General features: G+C 43.9%; 1 protein-coding gene across 1 annotated transcript in view; it reads left to right on the plus strand.

Moving 5' to 3' along the window:
• The window catches only part of LOC142573176 (tRNA (uracil-5-)-methyltransferase homolog B-like), a 126,053-nt gene that overhangs the window by 90,434 nt on the left and 21,841 nt on the right, over positions 1-13,778 (plus strand). Inside the window, exons 11-12 of the mRNA XM_075682746.1 lie at positions 2,965-3,066; positions 6,242-6,358. Of these exons, the coding sequence (XP_075538861.1) occupies positions 2,965-3,066; positions 6,242-6,358 (219 nt within the window). The remainder of the gene's footprint in view (positions 1-2,964; positions 3,067-6,241; positions 6,359-13,778) is intronic.

Below are 13,778 nucleotides of genomic sequence, written 5' to 3' on the forward strand. Positions count from 1 at the left end.
CGATTTCCATATTATCCTCTTCTTGTAAATTAATTGAACACATTGTTCCTGACTACATTAATGATTTCTTTAACAAGCGTAACATTTTATCTCCTTTCCAACATGGCTTCAGGAAGGGGCTCTCGACAGTCACCCAATTAAGCACAGTCATTCACTCGTTTGCTCCTGTCCTCGACAAGGCTGGCCAAGTGGATGTGACATTTTTGGATTTTCAAAAAGCATTTGATGTAGTTCCTCATGACAAATTAATTTGTAAATTAGAATTCCTTGGTCTTCCTGCCTTTATCCTGTCCTGGGTTTCAGCTTAATTGATGCGTCGAAAACAGTACGTAGTGATTGATGGGCAGCAGTCCGATTCTCTTTCAGTAACCTCTGGTGTGCCTCAAGGCAGCGTCCTTGGCCCACTACTATTTCTTATTTATTGTAATGACATAGTTGAAATAGAGGCCCCTGTCAATATTCATCTGTTCGCAGACGACTGTATAATATTTAATGATATTAATAATGTTCATGATCAACTATCTCTTCATTTGGCCTTAAACAACATTCTTGAGTGGCGCAACAGGTGGGGAATGAAACTTAACTCATAAATCTGTGCTTCTACGTATAACAAACAAAAAACTACCCCTGAAATTTTCTTATTCTATTGGCCAAGATCCCTTGGCCGAAGTGAGCGAGTACAAGTATCTTGGAATTACAATTACTAACAACCTAAATTGGAATAGCCATATTGCTGCTACCGCCTCTGCTGCTTTCAGAAAGCTATGTCTACTTCGCCATAAGCTGAAACATGCATCCCATGAAGTAAAATCCTTAGCCTATACCTCATTTATTCGACCCAAATTGGAATACTCGTGCGTTATTTGGGACCCATTTACCAAAATCAACATTAACGCCCTTGAAAGGATACAGAAAAGAGCCATACGTTTTATTTTTTTCCAAATACGGCCGAGAAGAGTCTGTAACTGAATTACTGCGGACAAATGGTTTTCACATCCTTCAAACGAGGCGAAAAATAATATTCCTGCAGTTCCTTCACTCCTTGATAAACCGTAAATTTTCTTTAGATCCTAGTCCACACATAACACTTTCTGCATTCAGGAAAACCCGTCATTCCCACCCCCTCGCTCTCTCCCCTTACGTTGGCAGGACAAACCTCTTCAAATTTTCATTCTTTCCTCGAACTATAGAAGAATGGAACCTCATCCCTTTCCATCATCTGAACTCACCTGAATAAATTCAAACTCATATTATTAGTATTTCCTAACTAACATTGCTGTTTCGTGCTATATTGTTTCATTTCTTGAATTTCATATTTTTGCAATTCTGCCTCTTATACGTGTACTTTTATTTGTTACCATGCCCCTCCTGCTTGGGCCACACGGCCTGCAGTATGATGTAAATAAATAAATAAATAAATAAATAAATTTCCAACGCTTCAGTTAGGTATTGCTGGTGTGGAGACCAAATGAGAGACGCATACTCAAGCTGGGGTCGCACAAACGTTAAGTAAGCCATTTTACGCAAGGCAGATGGACCACTGCGCAAGTTCTGGTGCAAAAACCCGAATGATTTGGATGCATTGGCAGAGACACACGTAATATGCTCAGACCACGATAGGTTAGGTGTAAGGTGCACGCCAAGTACTTATATTGTGCAGTCAGGGATGTAATACTGTTTTTGTGGTAGATAAACTGCACATTGACAGATTTACAGGTGAAAGACATTGTTTTACATTCGGCACGTTTAGTGTCATGAGCCATGTAGTACACCACTGGTTCACTATCTCTAGGTCTCGTTGGAGCATTATGTGATCATCACTATTGGTTGCTGGGCGGTAGATTATGCAATCATCTGCGAATATTCGTATGCAAGACGATGTGTTGTTAGGCAGATCATTTGTATAGATCAGAAACAACAGAGGCGCAAGGACGCTTTCTTGTGGCACGCCAGAAGTAATGTTAGATTTGGAGGAATTGAAGTTATTAACACAGGTAAATTGCTCTCGATTAGATAGGAAGTTACGACGAAGCCAATGCAATGTACAGGGGTCTAATTCTAACGCAGATAATTTCGATATGAGGCAGCAATGTGCAACACGATGAAACGCTTCGAAAAAGTCAAGGAATAAGCAGTTCGTCTGCAAGTAGTGATTCATGCTATGGTGGATATCTGTTGTAAATTCGAGTAACTGTGTCTCGCGCGAAAAGCCTTTTCTGAAACCGTGTTGATAGCGGAAAAAAGAAACTGTTAGATTCGAGGTGGTTATAAATACGCGAAGCGATGACATGTTCGAGCATTTTGCAGCAAATTCAGGTAAGCGAGATGGGCCTGTAATTTTCGTTGAAGTTTTTCTTTCCATTTTGGTAAATCGGTACAACGTTGGCTATCTTACAGTCAGCAGGAAGCATACCAGACATTAAGGACTGCCTGAATATATAAACCAGGATGACGCTTGAAACAGAAGTGGTCTTTTTTTTAATATGTTAGAATTTATTCCCTCAATGCCACAAGAAGACGACACCTTAAGATTGTTTATTAGCGAAGCAGTACCCTCGACCATGATGTTTATCGGTGCCTTGTAATCGTAATCGAAATCGGGTATGAAGGGTACATTTGGGCTATCCTCACTTGTGAACACAGACGTGACAAAAAAATTGAAAACCGTTACACACTTACTCTCAGAAAGAGCGATTGCATTATCATCATGTCTCTCTATCTGCACACTTTTACAGATGCTTTCTTTTATTCTTCATGCGCTTAAGAGTTTTTGTGAACCAAGGATTTAATATATTATTACTGATTTTAATGCGAGTAATGTAATGTCAACTAACAAGGACATTAGGCGATAATTTCATTGTCAGGGCCTGCATCCTGAGGAAATACTCTTTTTATGGAACATCTTTTGCCTATTCCTATTCTGGAAATTCTGTTGTCGGCCCTGCTTTGCTGACGCGTCTGCAGGCACAATTGGGCTGAGCATGGCTCGTCAACTGCACTCGGTGTTTGGCATGGATACCTCTGCGCAAGCTGTCGAGGATGCCGCTTACAACGCTCAACTAAATGGTGAGCATCACAGAAAGACACGCCGCGTTATTGCACATTTTTAAAAGGGTTGTAAGGTCTGTGACTCTTTTAGGATGAAAATACATGTAACAAGTATTTTCTAATTCGTAATGAAGATTTAATAAACGTTGTGTGCCGAATAAGCCACAATCTGGTGGTGCATGACGTAAAACATCACACTCATGAAAGGAGTTGGAGCCCTTCTGTTTTTTTCTCTCCACTTGAATATGTGTTGGTGTTGCAAGCTGAGCAAACACACACTCAAAAACTAAGGAAAATATCTGAAAAGCACTTTGGTTACATTTTCATCTAACTAAACTGAAAATATTGAAAGAAGAGGTTGAGACACGCACTCTCTTAGCTTGATTGGCAAGTTTGGTCAGCATAACTTTGCACGAGGATGACAGAAAAGAAAGGGATGAGAGCACCACTGGCTAACTAACAAACTTTTTCATATCCTTTGCCTTTCTACGCATTGCTATGCAAGTCCTGCGCATCATCATCATCGTCAGCCTATATTATTCCCACTGCAAGACAAAGGCCTCTCCCTGCGATCTCCAATTACCCCTGTACTGCGACAACCGATTCCAACTAGCACGCGTGAATTTCGTAATTTTATCGCTCCACCTAGTCTTCTGCAATCCTCGACTGCGTTTCCCTTCTCTTGGTACCCATTCTGTAGCATTAGTGGTCCAACGGTTATCTAACCTGCACATTACATGACCTTCCCAGATCCACTTCTTTCTCTTAATGTCAATTTGAATGTTGAATTTGAAAGGACAATAGCAAGAAGTATTCAAGCTATTAAACTGGGAGGGCTTAGGAGTAAGGATCGCCGACGGACATCTCGGTAACCTTCGGTTTGCCAATGACATTGTTCTATTCAGCAACACTACAGATGAGTTACAACAAATGATTGAGGACCTTAATAAAGAGAGTGTAAGAGTGGGGTTGAAGATTAATATACAGAAGACCAAGATAATCAAATCAAATCAGGTCAATTGTGCAAAATTGTGCAAATTGTGCAAATCTCATCCTTGAGATTTTCATCTCAAGGATGAGAGCAGGCTCGGGAAAAAAGTGACATTAGTCACTTGAGGGGCACCCGAGCCTCCCTGATACATGGAAAGCATTGACAGATGAACAGAATCCATTCATAGCAAGAAGGGGTTAGTATTTTACAAGTCGTAATACACATAGATTCATCATGAACTGAAGATATAGATGCACAGATTCCTTTACGGTTAAATTACACAGTACAATACATGAAGACAAGTTACAATATACACTGAAAGTTTAGTTAGTGATAAATAATATTGCGTTGATTTCATGATAAAAGTGCTTCCCTAATAACACATGCACCACATTCTTCAATTATTATCCCTTTTTGAATTAATTTGTTTAATAAAACAGGAACAGTGAAGTGAAGCATTTGTCGGCCAAACTGTGTTCTGCACAATAGAATAATCCAATGTTGTTGATGACGAGTAGGGTATGGGACAATGTATGGTTCTAGTTGAAAAATATAAAAAAAGGGTGATTGCTATTGAGCAGGAATTTCTTACATCTTATTGCTAGGTAATACTTGTAAAGCCGATGAATTGGGATAATGTTAAACCGCTTAAATAATTCACCAGTGTGTGCATAATAGTCAACATTTGCAGTGTGCCTAATCGCTTTTTTCTGTAGTTTGTATAGTCTGTTGAATAGATTAGCAAGGGAACAAGAGTTCAGGATCGCCAGTCAACCTCTAGAGTCTGTGAAGGAGTATGTTTACCTAGGTCAACTAATCACAGGGAACCCTGATCACGAGAAGGAAATTCACAGAGGAATAAAAATGGGTTGGATTGCATGCGGCAGACATTGTGAGCTCCTTACTGGAAGCTTGCCATTATCATTGAAAAGGAAGGTATGCAATCAGTGCATTTTACCGGATTTTACTGGTGCTGACATATGGGGCAGAGACTTGGAGGCTGACAAAGAGAACAAGGACCTTGCAAAGAGTGATGGAACGAAGAATGCTAAGCATAACGGTTAAGAGACAGAAAAAAAACAGTTTGGATCAGAGAGCAAACGGGTATAGCCAACATTCAAATTGACATTAAGAGAAAGAAGTGGATCTGGGAAGGTCATGTAATGTGCAGGTTAGATAACCGTTGGACCACTAATGCTACAGAATGGGTACCAAGAGAAGGGAAACGCAGTCGAGGATTGCAGAAGACTAGGTGGAGCGATAAAATTACGAAATTCACGCGTGCTAGTTGGAATCGGTTGTCGCAGTACAGGGGTAATTGGAGATCGCAGGGAGAGGCCTTTGTCTTGCAGTGGGAATAATATAGGCTGACGATGATGATGATGCGCAGGACTTGCATAGCAATGCGTAGAAAGGCAAAGGATATGAAAAAAAAATTAAAAAATTAACTTGCGTATTTAAGTGACATTGCTATGCACGTGAGAAAGATAATTGATTTCTTTTTAAATATGGTGATTGACAGCATGCTAACGCAGGAGCTGCCTCTCTAGCATATTGCCGCCACCTCTAGGATGACACATGTGTCGGTGTCAGTCTTTTTCCTGAGAACACGTGTCTCTTGAAACATGGCACTGCAACCACCACAGCTACAGCAATGTGCCGCCGAGTGGCTTGTCACTGCATAAGCGTTCATATTATTCAAGTGCTCTCCTGCTCTTTCATTAATACACTGGCCAGTATGGCCTCTGTAACAGGCACTACACAAGAAAGGCAACATATAGACCACACCCACTTCACATTCAGGATATTTCTTCTTATGTTCAAGTGCAGTAGCGAACAGCAGCTTTGTTGTTCACACGCTGCCACATGGAATATGCCTTCGCAGGGTAGAGCACGCGTAATACCTTGTCTCTTTGTGATATTCTTGAAGTTGTGGCTTAGTCCGTGAACATCACCCTCGTGCCTGGCTAGGTGTGCTCTCGACGCAGCTCAAGTTGTGTGCAGTCACTTGTGGCAAATGCTGGCATGTTGCAACCACTGTGCCCATAATTACTACCCGATGATTGTAAGCATGACAGTGGCAGCTTCATGAAGCAGGTAGCGCAGGGCACACCCCGTGTCTGCATGTTTTCCGACAGGTTGGAAGAGCTCTGTTACACATGATATGTATGCAGTGGGTGCTGTGGGGTGTTTGCTTCGCAGGCATTAGCAATGTGCAGTACCAGGTGGGCCGTGCTGAGCTGCTGCTGCCCGAGATGCGCCACCTGTTTGTTGCCGAGGAGCTTTGTGCCGTCGTCAACCCAGGTCGGGCAGGGCTGAGTAAGTGGATCGCCACGTCAAATGGCTGTTGGGGCAATTTCCCATCTGTACTCTGTCTCACTAAATCCACACGATGCAGTGAAATCTGTGGGTCGTGTCAGCCCATTGGAAATGAGAGCCACTCACGTGCCTGGGCAAAAGGAGCAGGGCTTGCCCATTGTGAGCCACTAATTCTGCTCGGACCAGCCTGCATTGCGCTCGAGGGGATTAGTGGCGGACATTGGTGCAGACCTCCTTCTGCTTCTGGTTCCTGCAGCTGACAGAATTGGTAGCTTTTCACAGTGCTGAATGCGTCTAGTCAGATAGAGTGTCAACACTTGCTTTTGTCTCGTTTTGTTTGAGTGATGGAAAAACTGGCTAGGTTGGTGTGAAATTCATGTTTTCCAACATTCAATCAAATAATATCATGCTATTCAATATTTGCTTAGGTTCGAAATTTAGTACAGGTAAACATCGATATAATGAAGTATTTAACTTTTTATAACTTCTTGTCCATAGAATACCATGTACAGTCGGCAACCAATAAATCAGACACTGATAATTCAGACTGCTTTGCAGCATCGCCAATGGCCCCATAGACTTAATGTGTAAAGACGACCGATATTTCGGACAGCCACCAGCTCTTCATTCGATTATCCGGACTCCATCTGTGGCTGTAGCCTACGCCAACTCTGCTGCCATTATCTCCTTTGGCAGCCTCGACAAGACACAAAGTATGGCCTCAGAGATTACATGCTATATGGTAATCTCTGAGGCCTTGCCTTGGTTGTCATTCTGCACCTCTGAGATTTAACGGCATCTGCTGATCTTAAAGGGTTTGCCTGAATTGTGAGGTCGCATCAACATCGCGATTATCACATCTTATTCCGGCACCCTGTGCATGGCCCACTATCATGTCATTGTGTTTGTTGAGTGTGTCTTGCGGACAGCGTTCTGCCATGCTGTGCCTACTTGTTTAATTTACTTTCCAAACAGCGCTCTGCTGGCTCCAAGAAGTCTTTCTCGTGAAGTTATAGATAGGCTGCGTCAAATGACACTAACGGTGCCTTCGCAGTGAGACTCCAAATAAATTTTGAGTCGCAATCCGAATGAGTCTGACTCCACAACTGAAGAGGCTGAACTGCCGCCTGCCACAACAAGCTCAAATGCAGACATCATTGATGACCTGTTAGCCTGTGGTGTGCCAATTCCTGCCGCCATTAGATATGAAGCCTTTGCAGATGTCAATAGAGTGGTTTTGTCGTGTGCCGAACTGAATGATGACGAAATGGTTGAGCAAGTTCTCCCACCATCAAACAGCAACTCTGACTCAGATGATGATGTGCCGTGTGCTCCGGAGTCCTCCACATGTGGATCTGACTCGAGCCTTTGCAGTCCTTGCATCGGCGTACAGTGAAACTCAAAACTGGCAGAAATACAGGCGGACTTGGTTGCACGTAAGCGGAAGTGCGTGCACCAACGCATGGACCACTTGTTCCGTGCACAGGGGCCTTAAAACGTAAATAAAATTATCTTTTTTTGGATACATTCATTTTTTCAGGCATTCAGTAGTTCGGATTTATTTAATTTCCCAATGGAGTCTGAATTATTGGTTGTCGACTGTATTTAGAAGCTCAATATAATGAAGTGTGTTTACACACAATTTCAATAATAAAGAAATTTCACTGCTGCTGTGAAGGAATACCAAGACAATAAATGGAAACTTCCACGGATGCAGATTGTTAAATGGTTGAATTACAAGTGGCTGTTTGCGAACACACCTCTCAAATCGTGCGCCTCGCCACCATGAGCAACTGCCAGAGTGGAGTAACACCATGTTCCGCATAAAGTCCAAGTGTGATAAAATCCTATTGTACCCCGCGCACTGTATGCTTTGGGTGTGAGTGAAAGCATTTGAGGGTAAGCTGAGAAGGAATTCATTTTGTTGAGAGTCAGCGATAAAGAAGACGCTTTCATGCCATGTCAACAATATCTTCACGGCGATACGAAGCGAAATCAGTCACGCTTTAGCGTCCACTTCACCCTTGTGGCTCACAGTTGCGCCTGCAGTGGAACAACTCTATATTATGAAAGGCATCGTTAGCGAGGAGCGAATGCTTCATCTACCTCTCGCTTCAATGCCTGTTAGCTTTTAACCCAGGAATCCAGCCAGGATATTTTCTGGTAAATAATGAGAATTGAATTGAATTGTGTCTCCGAAATGCAAGATTATACAACCTCCAGTACAAGATGTGGGGAAAGACAATGCACATGATGCCAGGCCCTCTCAGCATGCCCACTGCTTACACATGCAACTTGACAAATGCCAAGCGGAAAGGAGCTCCGATAATGCCATCAAGCACGCCTGAGTGGAGGGGAGGAAGCGAGGGGCAGGTTGGCACCCATCTCCTTTGCTGTGCATGACTCTCACGGCAGCTGTCTGGGCAGCTGAATGCATACGCAGCTGGCGTGGCGTATTTTAGTGGCAATCTGCTGCATGTGTAAAAGGTGGGCATGCTGAGATAACGTGGCATCATGTGCACTGTCTTCCCGCACATTTTGTACTGGAGGTTGTGTAACCTCGAGTTTCGAAGACAGGCATTGAAGCGAGGAGCAGATGAAGCATTCGCTTCCCGCTGCCGGAACTTTTCATAAGATAGTGTCGTCCCACTGCGGGCGACGCTACAACCACAAGAGCTGAGGGGACGCTAAAGCGTGGCTGACTTTGCTTTGTATCGCCATGAAGATGTCGTCGACACGGCAGGAAAGTGTCTTTTTCATTGCCATTTCTCAAATTCAACAAAATGAATATCTTTCTCATTCAAATTTGATTTTTTGTATGCACGATAATACGTAAAATTTTATGGCTGCTTCTGTGCAAGAAAAATCCATCTGCGAATCTGCATAAAAGTTTAATTTCAGTACATATAATGAAATTTTGATATAACAAAGCGAATTGCCAAATTTACCAACTTCCTTATAACTATATGCAAAGGTTTAACTGTACATGGAATTTTTGAACTATTCAGAATGAATGAGCCTATACAATAAAATATGCGTAAAATAGCCAGTGTAGGTTTCAGTGTGCAAATCACATTGCTAATAACCAGACTCATGGCCAAGGCAAGCCAAAAACAAACTTATGCAGTCACAGACCAATTTCTCGGAGCTGCTTGATTATTCGAACATTCCGGTGGCTTCGTGACTTTGTATAGACTGTCCTTTTCATCGGCACTGCCATATTGCATATGCAGTGGTGTGATCTTTGGCCCAGTTTGCTTGCTGGCTTGGGCGAGTGCTCCATGCTGTATGCCAGGTATACGCTTGGTGGAAGTTTCTGATGGTTTTTCTCAAGTCATAATGCATAATGTGGCATCTTCTACTTGAGAAGCGCTTCTGTGAGACGTACTGAAGAGATTTAAGTCAGCATGGCTGGAGTCGCTGCGGTGTTGAGGTGCACAAAGCACCCAACACAGTGTGTGTGTGTGTGTGTGTTTGAGCCTACAATTAGTCTCGGAGATCAGTTTTGTATTTCTAAAAATTCGTTTCACTAATGCGACATTACTGCAGTATTTTCAATGTACAGTCGCTGACTCTTTATTCGGACCTCACGGGGACTGTGGAAATGTCCGAATAAACTGATGTCCGAAAAAGCAGATTAAGAAAAAAAAAAAAGAAATCCTTTATTTCCACGCACTTATTCAGGCTCGGCAATAGGCTTGAAGAAATCGTGAATGCGCCGTTGCACGCTGTTCCATTTACGCGCAGTCAGATACGCCTGAATCTCGGAGAGGGTCGTATGGTCACTATAGGCGGCTGAAAGCACAGTCACTGCTTGTACACGCTCCGCTTGCGACGGCAGCGGAGCGTGTACATGGTCCGTCATCTTCCGACTCGAAGTCATCGTCTGGCAGCGCAGCAGAAACCTGACGAATGAGCTCGCTGTAGTCGAGTTCTGCGCATGTCAGTACAGCAATATCAGCACCTGTGAAACTGTCAAATGAGATGGTGTCCGGAATCGCAATGCAGCCACTGCGAAGCTCTCGGCAGAGCATTTTCGGCGTCAGTAGGGAGCACATCGGAAGGTGACAAATCCTAAGCCTCCCGGCACCCTCTTGCTGGCATTGCCCAGCACAGTCTGCACGGGCACTGTCGGCGCCATTAGACACTTGACGCGATGTTTCCGTATGCCGCATTGCATCACCGCAACTTCGACACAGCACACAAAGCAAACATCACCACGCCGTCATGCCGACACCAGTTGCACAAACGAAAAACGTGGCCTACTTGCAGCATCGTGCACACAGAAAGAAACAAATCAGCTGCTGGTTTGTCTTGACATGGCTTACTAAGCTGAGACCGGAACTGCTGTAGATATGAACCAGGCAGAAATGATGATGATGAGCGGGGATTTGCAGTACCACCACTTCGTGGGGCAACAAGGAGGCTCCGTTCAAAACAAAAATGGCGTTCAGCGAGTCGAACCATGCGCCGGTCAGAGTCGGTGCATGGTGCTCTCGATTGAGTTGGCTCAAGGAGTGTCCGAAAAATCAGACGAGAGGTTGCAAGGTGTCCGAACTTTCGGCAGTTGTTATACATTATGGTCTATGGGGAGAATGGTGGTGCCACAAAGCAGACCGAATAATCTAGCATGTCTGAATTTTTAGAGTCCGAAAAATCGGTCGGGAACTGTGGTTCGAAACTGTGATTTAGCTGCAATGAGTAGTTCCAAAACATAAGACGATTCTAACAGTGTTGGGTACTGCTGCAGAATAAGCTGTGCTATTTACTTTGTTCAGATTGTTATCTGTAGATGCGTGACTACTTTGTTTGTTGGATGAGTTTTCCACCCACAAATAAAATAGCTTCGGTTAGTAATAGCAGCATACCGTACAGTGTGAATTACATTTGTCGAGTGCTCGAGTGACTGTCTGCAGGCTCCGTGAGCGTTCAAAGCAGTGGCAGATGCTGGGTTATAGCTCTGTTCTATATAGCGCATGATCTAAGCATGTGGCATGACCATCCGAGGTTTTATTAGGGCGTTAGCACATTTTCTGTCTTTTTCCCGCAAAAGGAGAAGACAAGAACAGACTTTCTTTTCCAGTCTTGTTCGTTCCATCCTCTACAGTGCAATCACCCCTCGTACGAAAATTCTGTTCTCACAAATAGCTGACGGATTCTCTTTATGTAATTCCCTTCGTTTATTACTGCTTTACAGGGCAAAAAGGCAATGCCAAAATGCAAAGCTTATATCAGTAGTACGCGTTGCTTGGCTAGTCACTTGATACTGAAGAATTTCAGTTTTACAGCGCTCACCTTGTCCCCTCTCCCATTCTGTTTCCATTTTGCATTAACTGACCGTAAATCTTATGGTCAGAAATTGGTCACAATGCTTATACATGCATCATGCTGGTTTACCAACTGTAATGATTGCTGTGTTGAGTAACATCTAACCACCGTGGTGGCTTAGTGGCTGTGGTGTTGCACTGCTAAGCACAAGGTTCCGGGATGAAATACTGGCCGTGGCAGCCGCGTTTTGATGGGGGCAGGTTAAAAAGGTACCTTCGTGGTCAAACTTAATCTGGAGTCCTCCACTATGGCATGCCTCATAATCATTTGGCTCATAAAACCCTAGAATTCCTTCTTGAGTAACGCCATTAGGCTCATACAGGAGGCTGGTGTAGACAAAGCATAGTGATTTCAACCCTAGTAGACTTTAATAGAAACATCGCTCTGCCATTTCTTGCGTTAGTAAACAACTTGTGGAAACCACGGGGTGCGTGGCAGCTCTGAGCTCTCAAAGGAACACGAGATCTGACGATCCCTTCAGTGCAAAGTGGGTGGGAAGAGGATGAACATGTGGTAATGTGATCAAGCATGGCATAGGGAGGTGGGGGAGGCAGGTTACGCAGGCTTATATGCCCTGTTCGCCTAGTGCATGCACATCTCCTCCTCTACCCTTGCTGTGGCTGTGCATGACTGTCCATATGCGGTCCATGCGCCATATCTTGGAGGTAATCTGGCGCAAGTACAAAGGCCAAGTCGAGATAGTTGGTGCCATGATGCACACTGTGTTCCCGCCCATATAGTGTTGATGGTCGTGCAATCTCAAATTTCTGAGACAGGGCGTGAAACGTTCGCTCGCGTTGTGACAGCGAGTGTTCGTGGTCATTGAATGACATCTGTTCTTGTTTGCTTGAGTTGCGCGTGACACCAATAAAACTACAAAACTTACTTCTCATCTTTGTCTCTTTGCTATCGCCATCAATGCTCCACCTTTCTTGCGAAACTGTGACAATTCTTTATCAGGACGACTATAACTATATTTTGACACTATTGTTTTTTATTTGTGGGCGCCATCTGAAGACGGCTGCTGGCACCAAGCGCAGTCAGCCATGGCATTCAATGTTTACAGTGCCCGCCATGCTACACTCGCAAATCTCGGATTCTGTGCACCACGCCGATGCATTGTTCTCGGCGTGATCTGCTCCTAATGCACTTCTGCTGTTGACTGCACTACTGTGTCCCGACCTTGCAATTTATTTATATAAGTTCCTACTGACAAGATAATATCCACTAGGAAATTTCTGGTATTAATTTACTGCTGAGGCTTTAAAACACCAAATTAACAAATTTCTTGATTTAACCAAGTTTTTTTGCTGCTTCGTTATATTGTCGCGGTACAACATGGACAGAAGACAGGGAGGCGTTCTTCAAGAGCAATAGGACAACCTGTTCAGAAACAAACAGAACAGAGACACTTCTTCTTTGTCCTCGCCCAATCTCACTGACCCACCAGACGAAGTCCGTTAATGCCGCCATCGTCGTCGTCGCCGTCTGCATAGAATACACGCATAATTTGTCCCTCCCTAAAAGAGCATTGTCCTAATGCTAGACCAGAAATGTCACTTGCAGAAGTAAGGATCTTTGGCATAGTTATTTGCTCACATATGGCTTCATGCGGACAATGTGCATAAGTTGAGGACGGTCCGTGCGGCGGCACGTACAATTAGGACTATAGGGAATGACCTCATACGTGATATCACTGAGTCGGCGCAATACTCGATATGGTCTGCAGTATCACCTTAACAGTTTCTCGGAGAGGCCTCAATTTGATAGGTGTCCAAACCCACACTGTGTCACCGACTTCATAGGTTACTATTCTATGGTGAAGGTCATAGCGGCCTGCGTCATAGTCTTACTGCTGGCAAATCTGCAAGTGCATGAGCTGCCTAGCCTCTTCTGCACATTGCACAAACACATCAGCATTCGTGTCAGTGTCGTCAAAGTCGTGTGGAAGCATCGCATCCAACATCATTCGTACATCCCGTCTGTGAACAAGGGTGAACGGAGTCACGCACCTCATCTCTTGTTTCGCCGTGTTATATGCAAAGGTAATATAAGATAGGATGTCATCCCAATTTTTGTGTTCAACACCCAC

This window comes from Dermacentor variabilis, chromosome 2, assembly GCF_050947875.1.
Source record: "Dermacentor variabilis isolate Ectoservices chromosome 2, ASM5094787v1, whole genome shotgun sequence".
Taxonomy (NCBI): Eukaryota; Metazoa; Arthropoda; class Arachnida; order Ixodida; family Ixodidae; genus Dermacentor; species Dermacentor variabilis.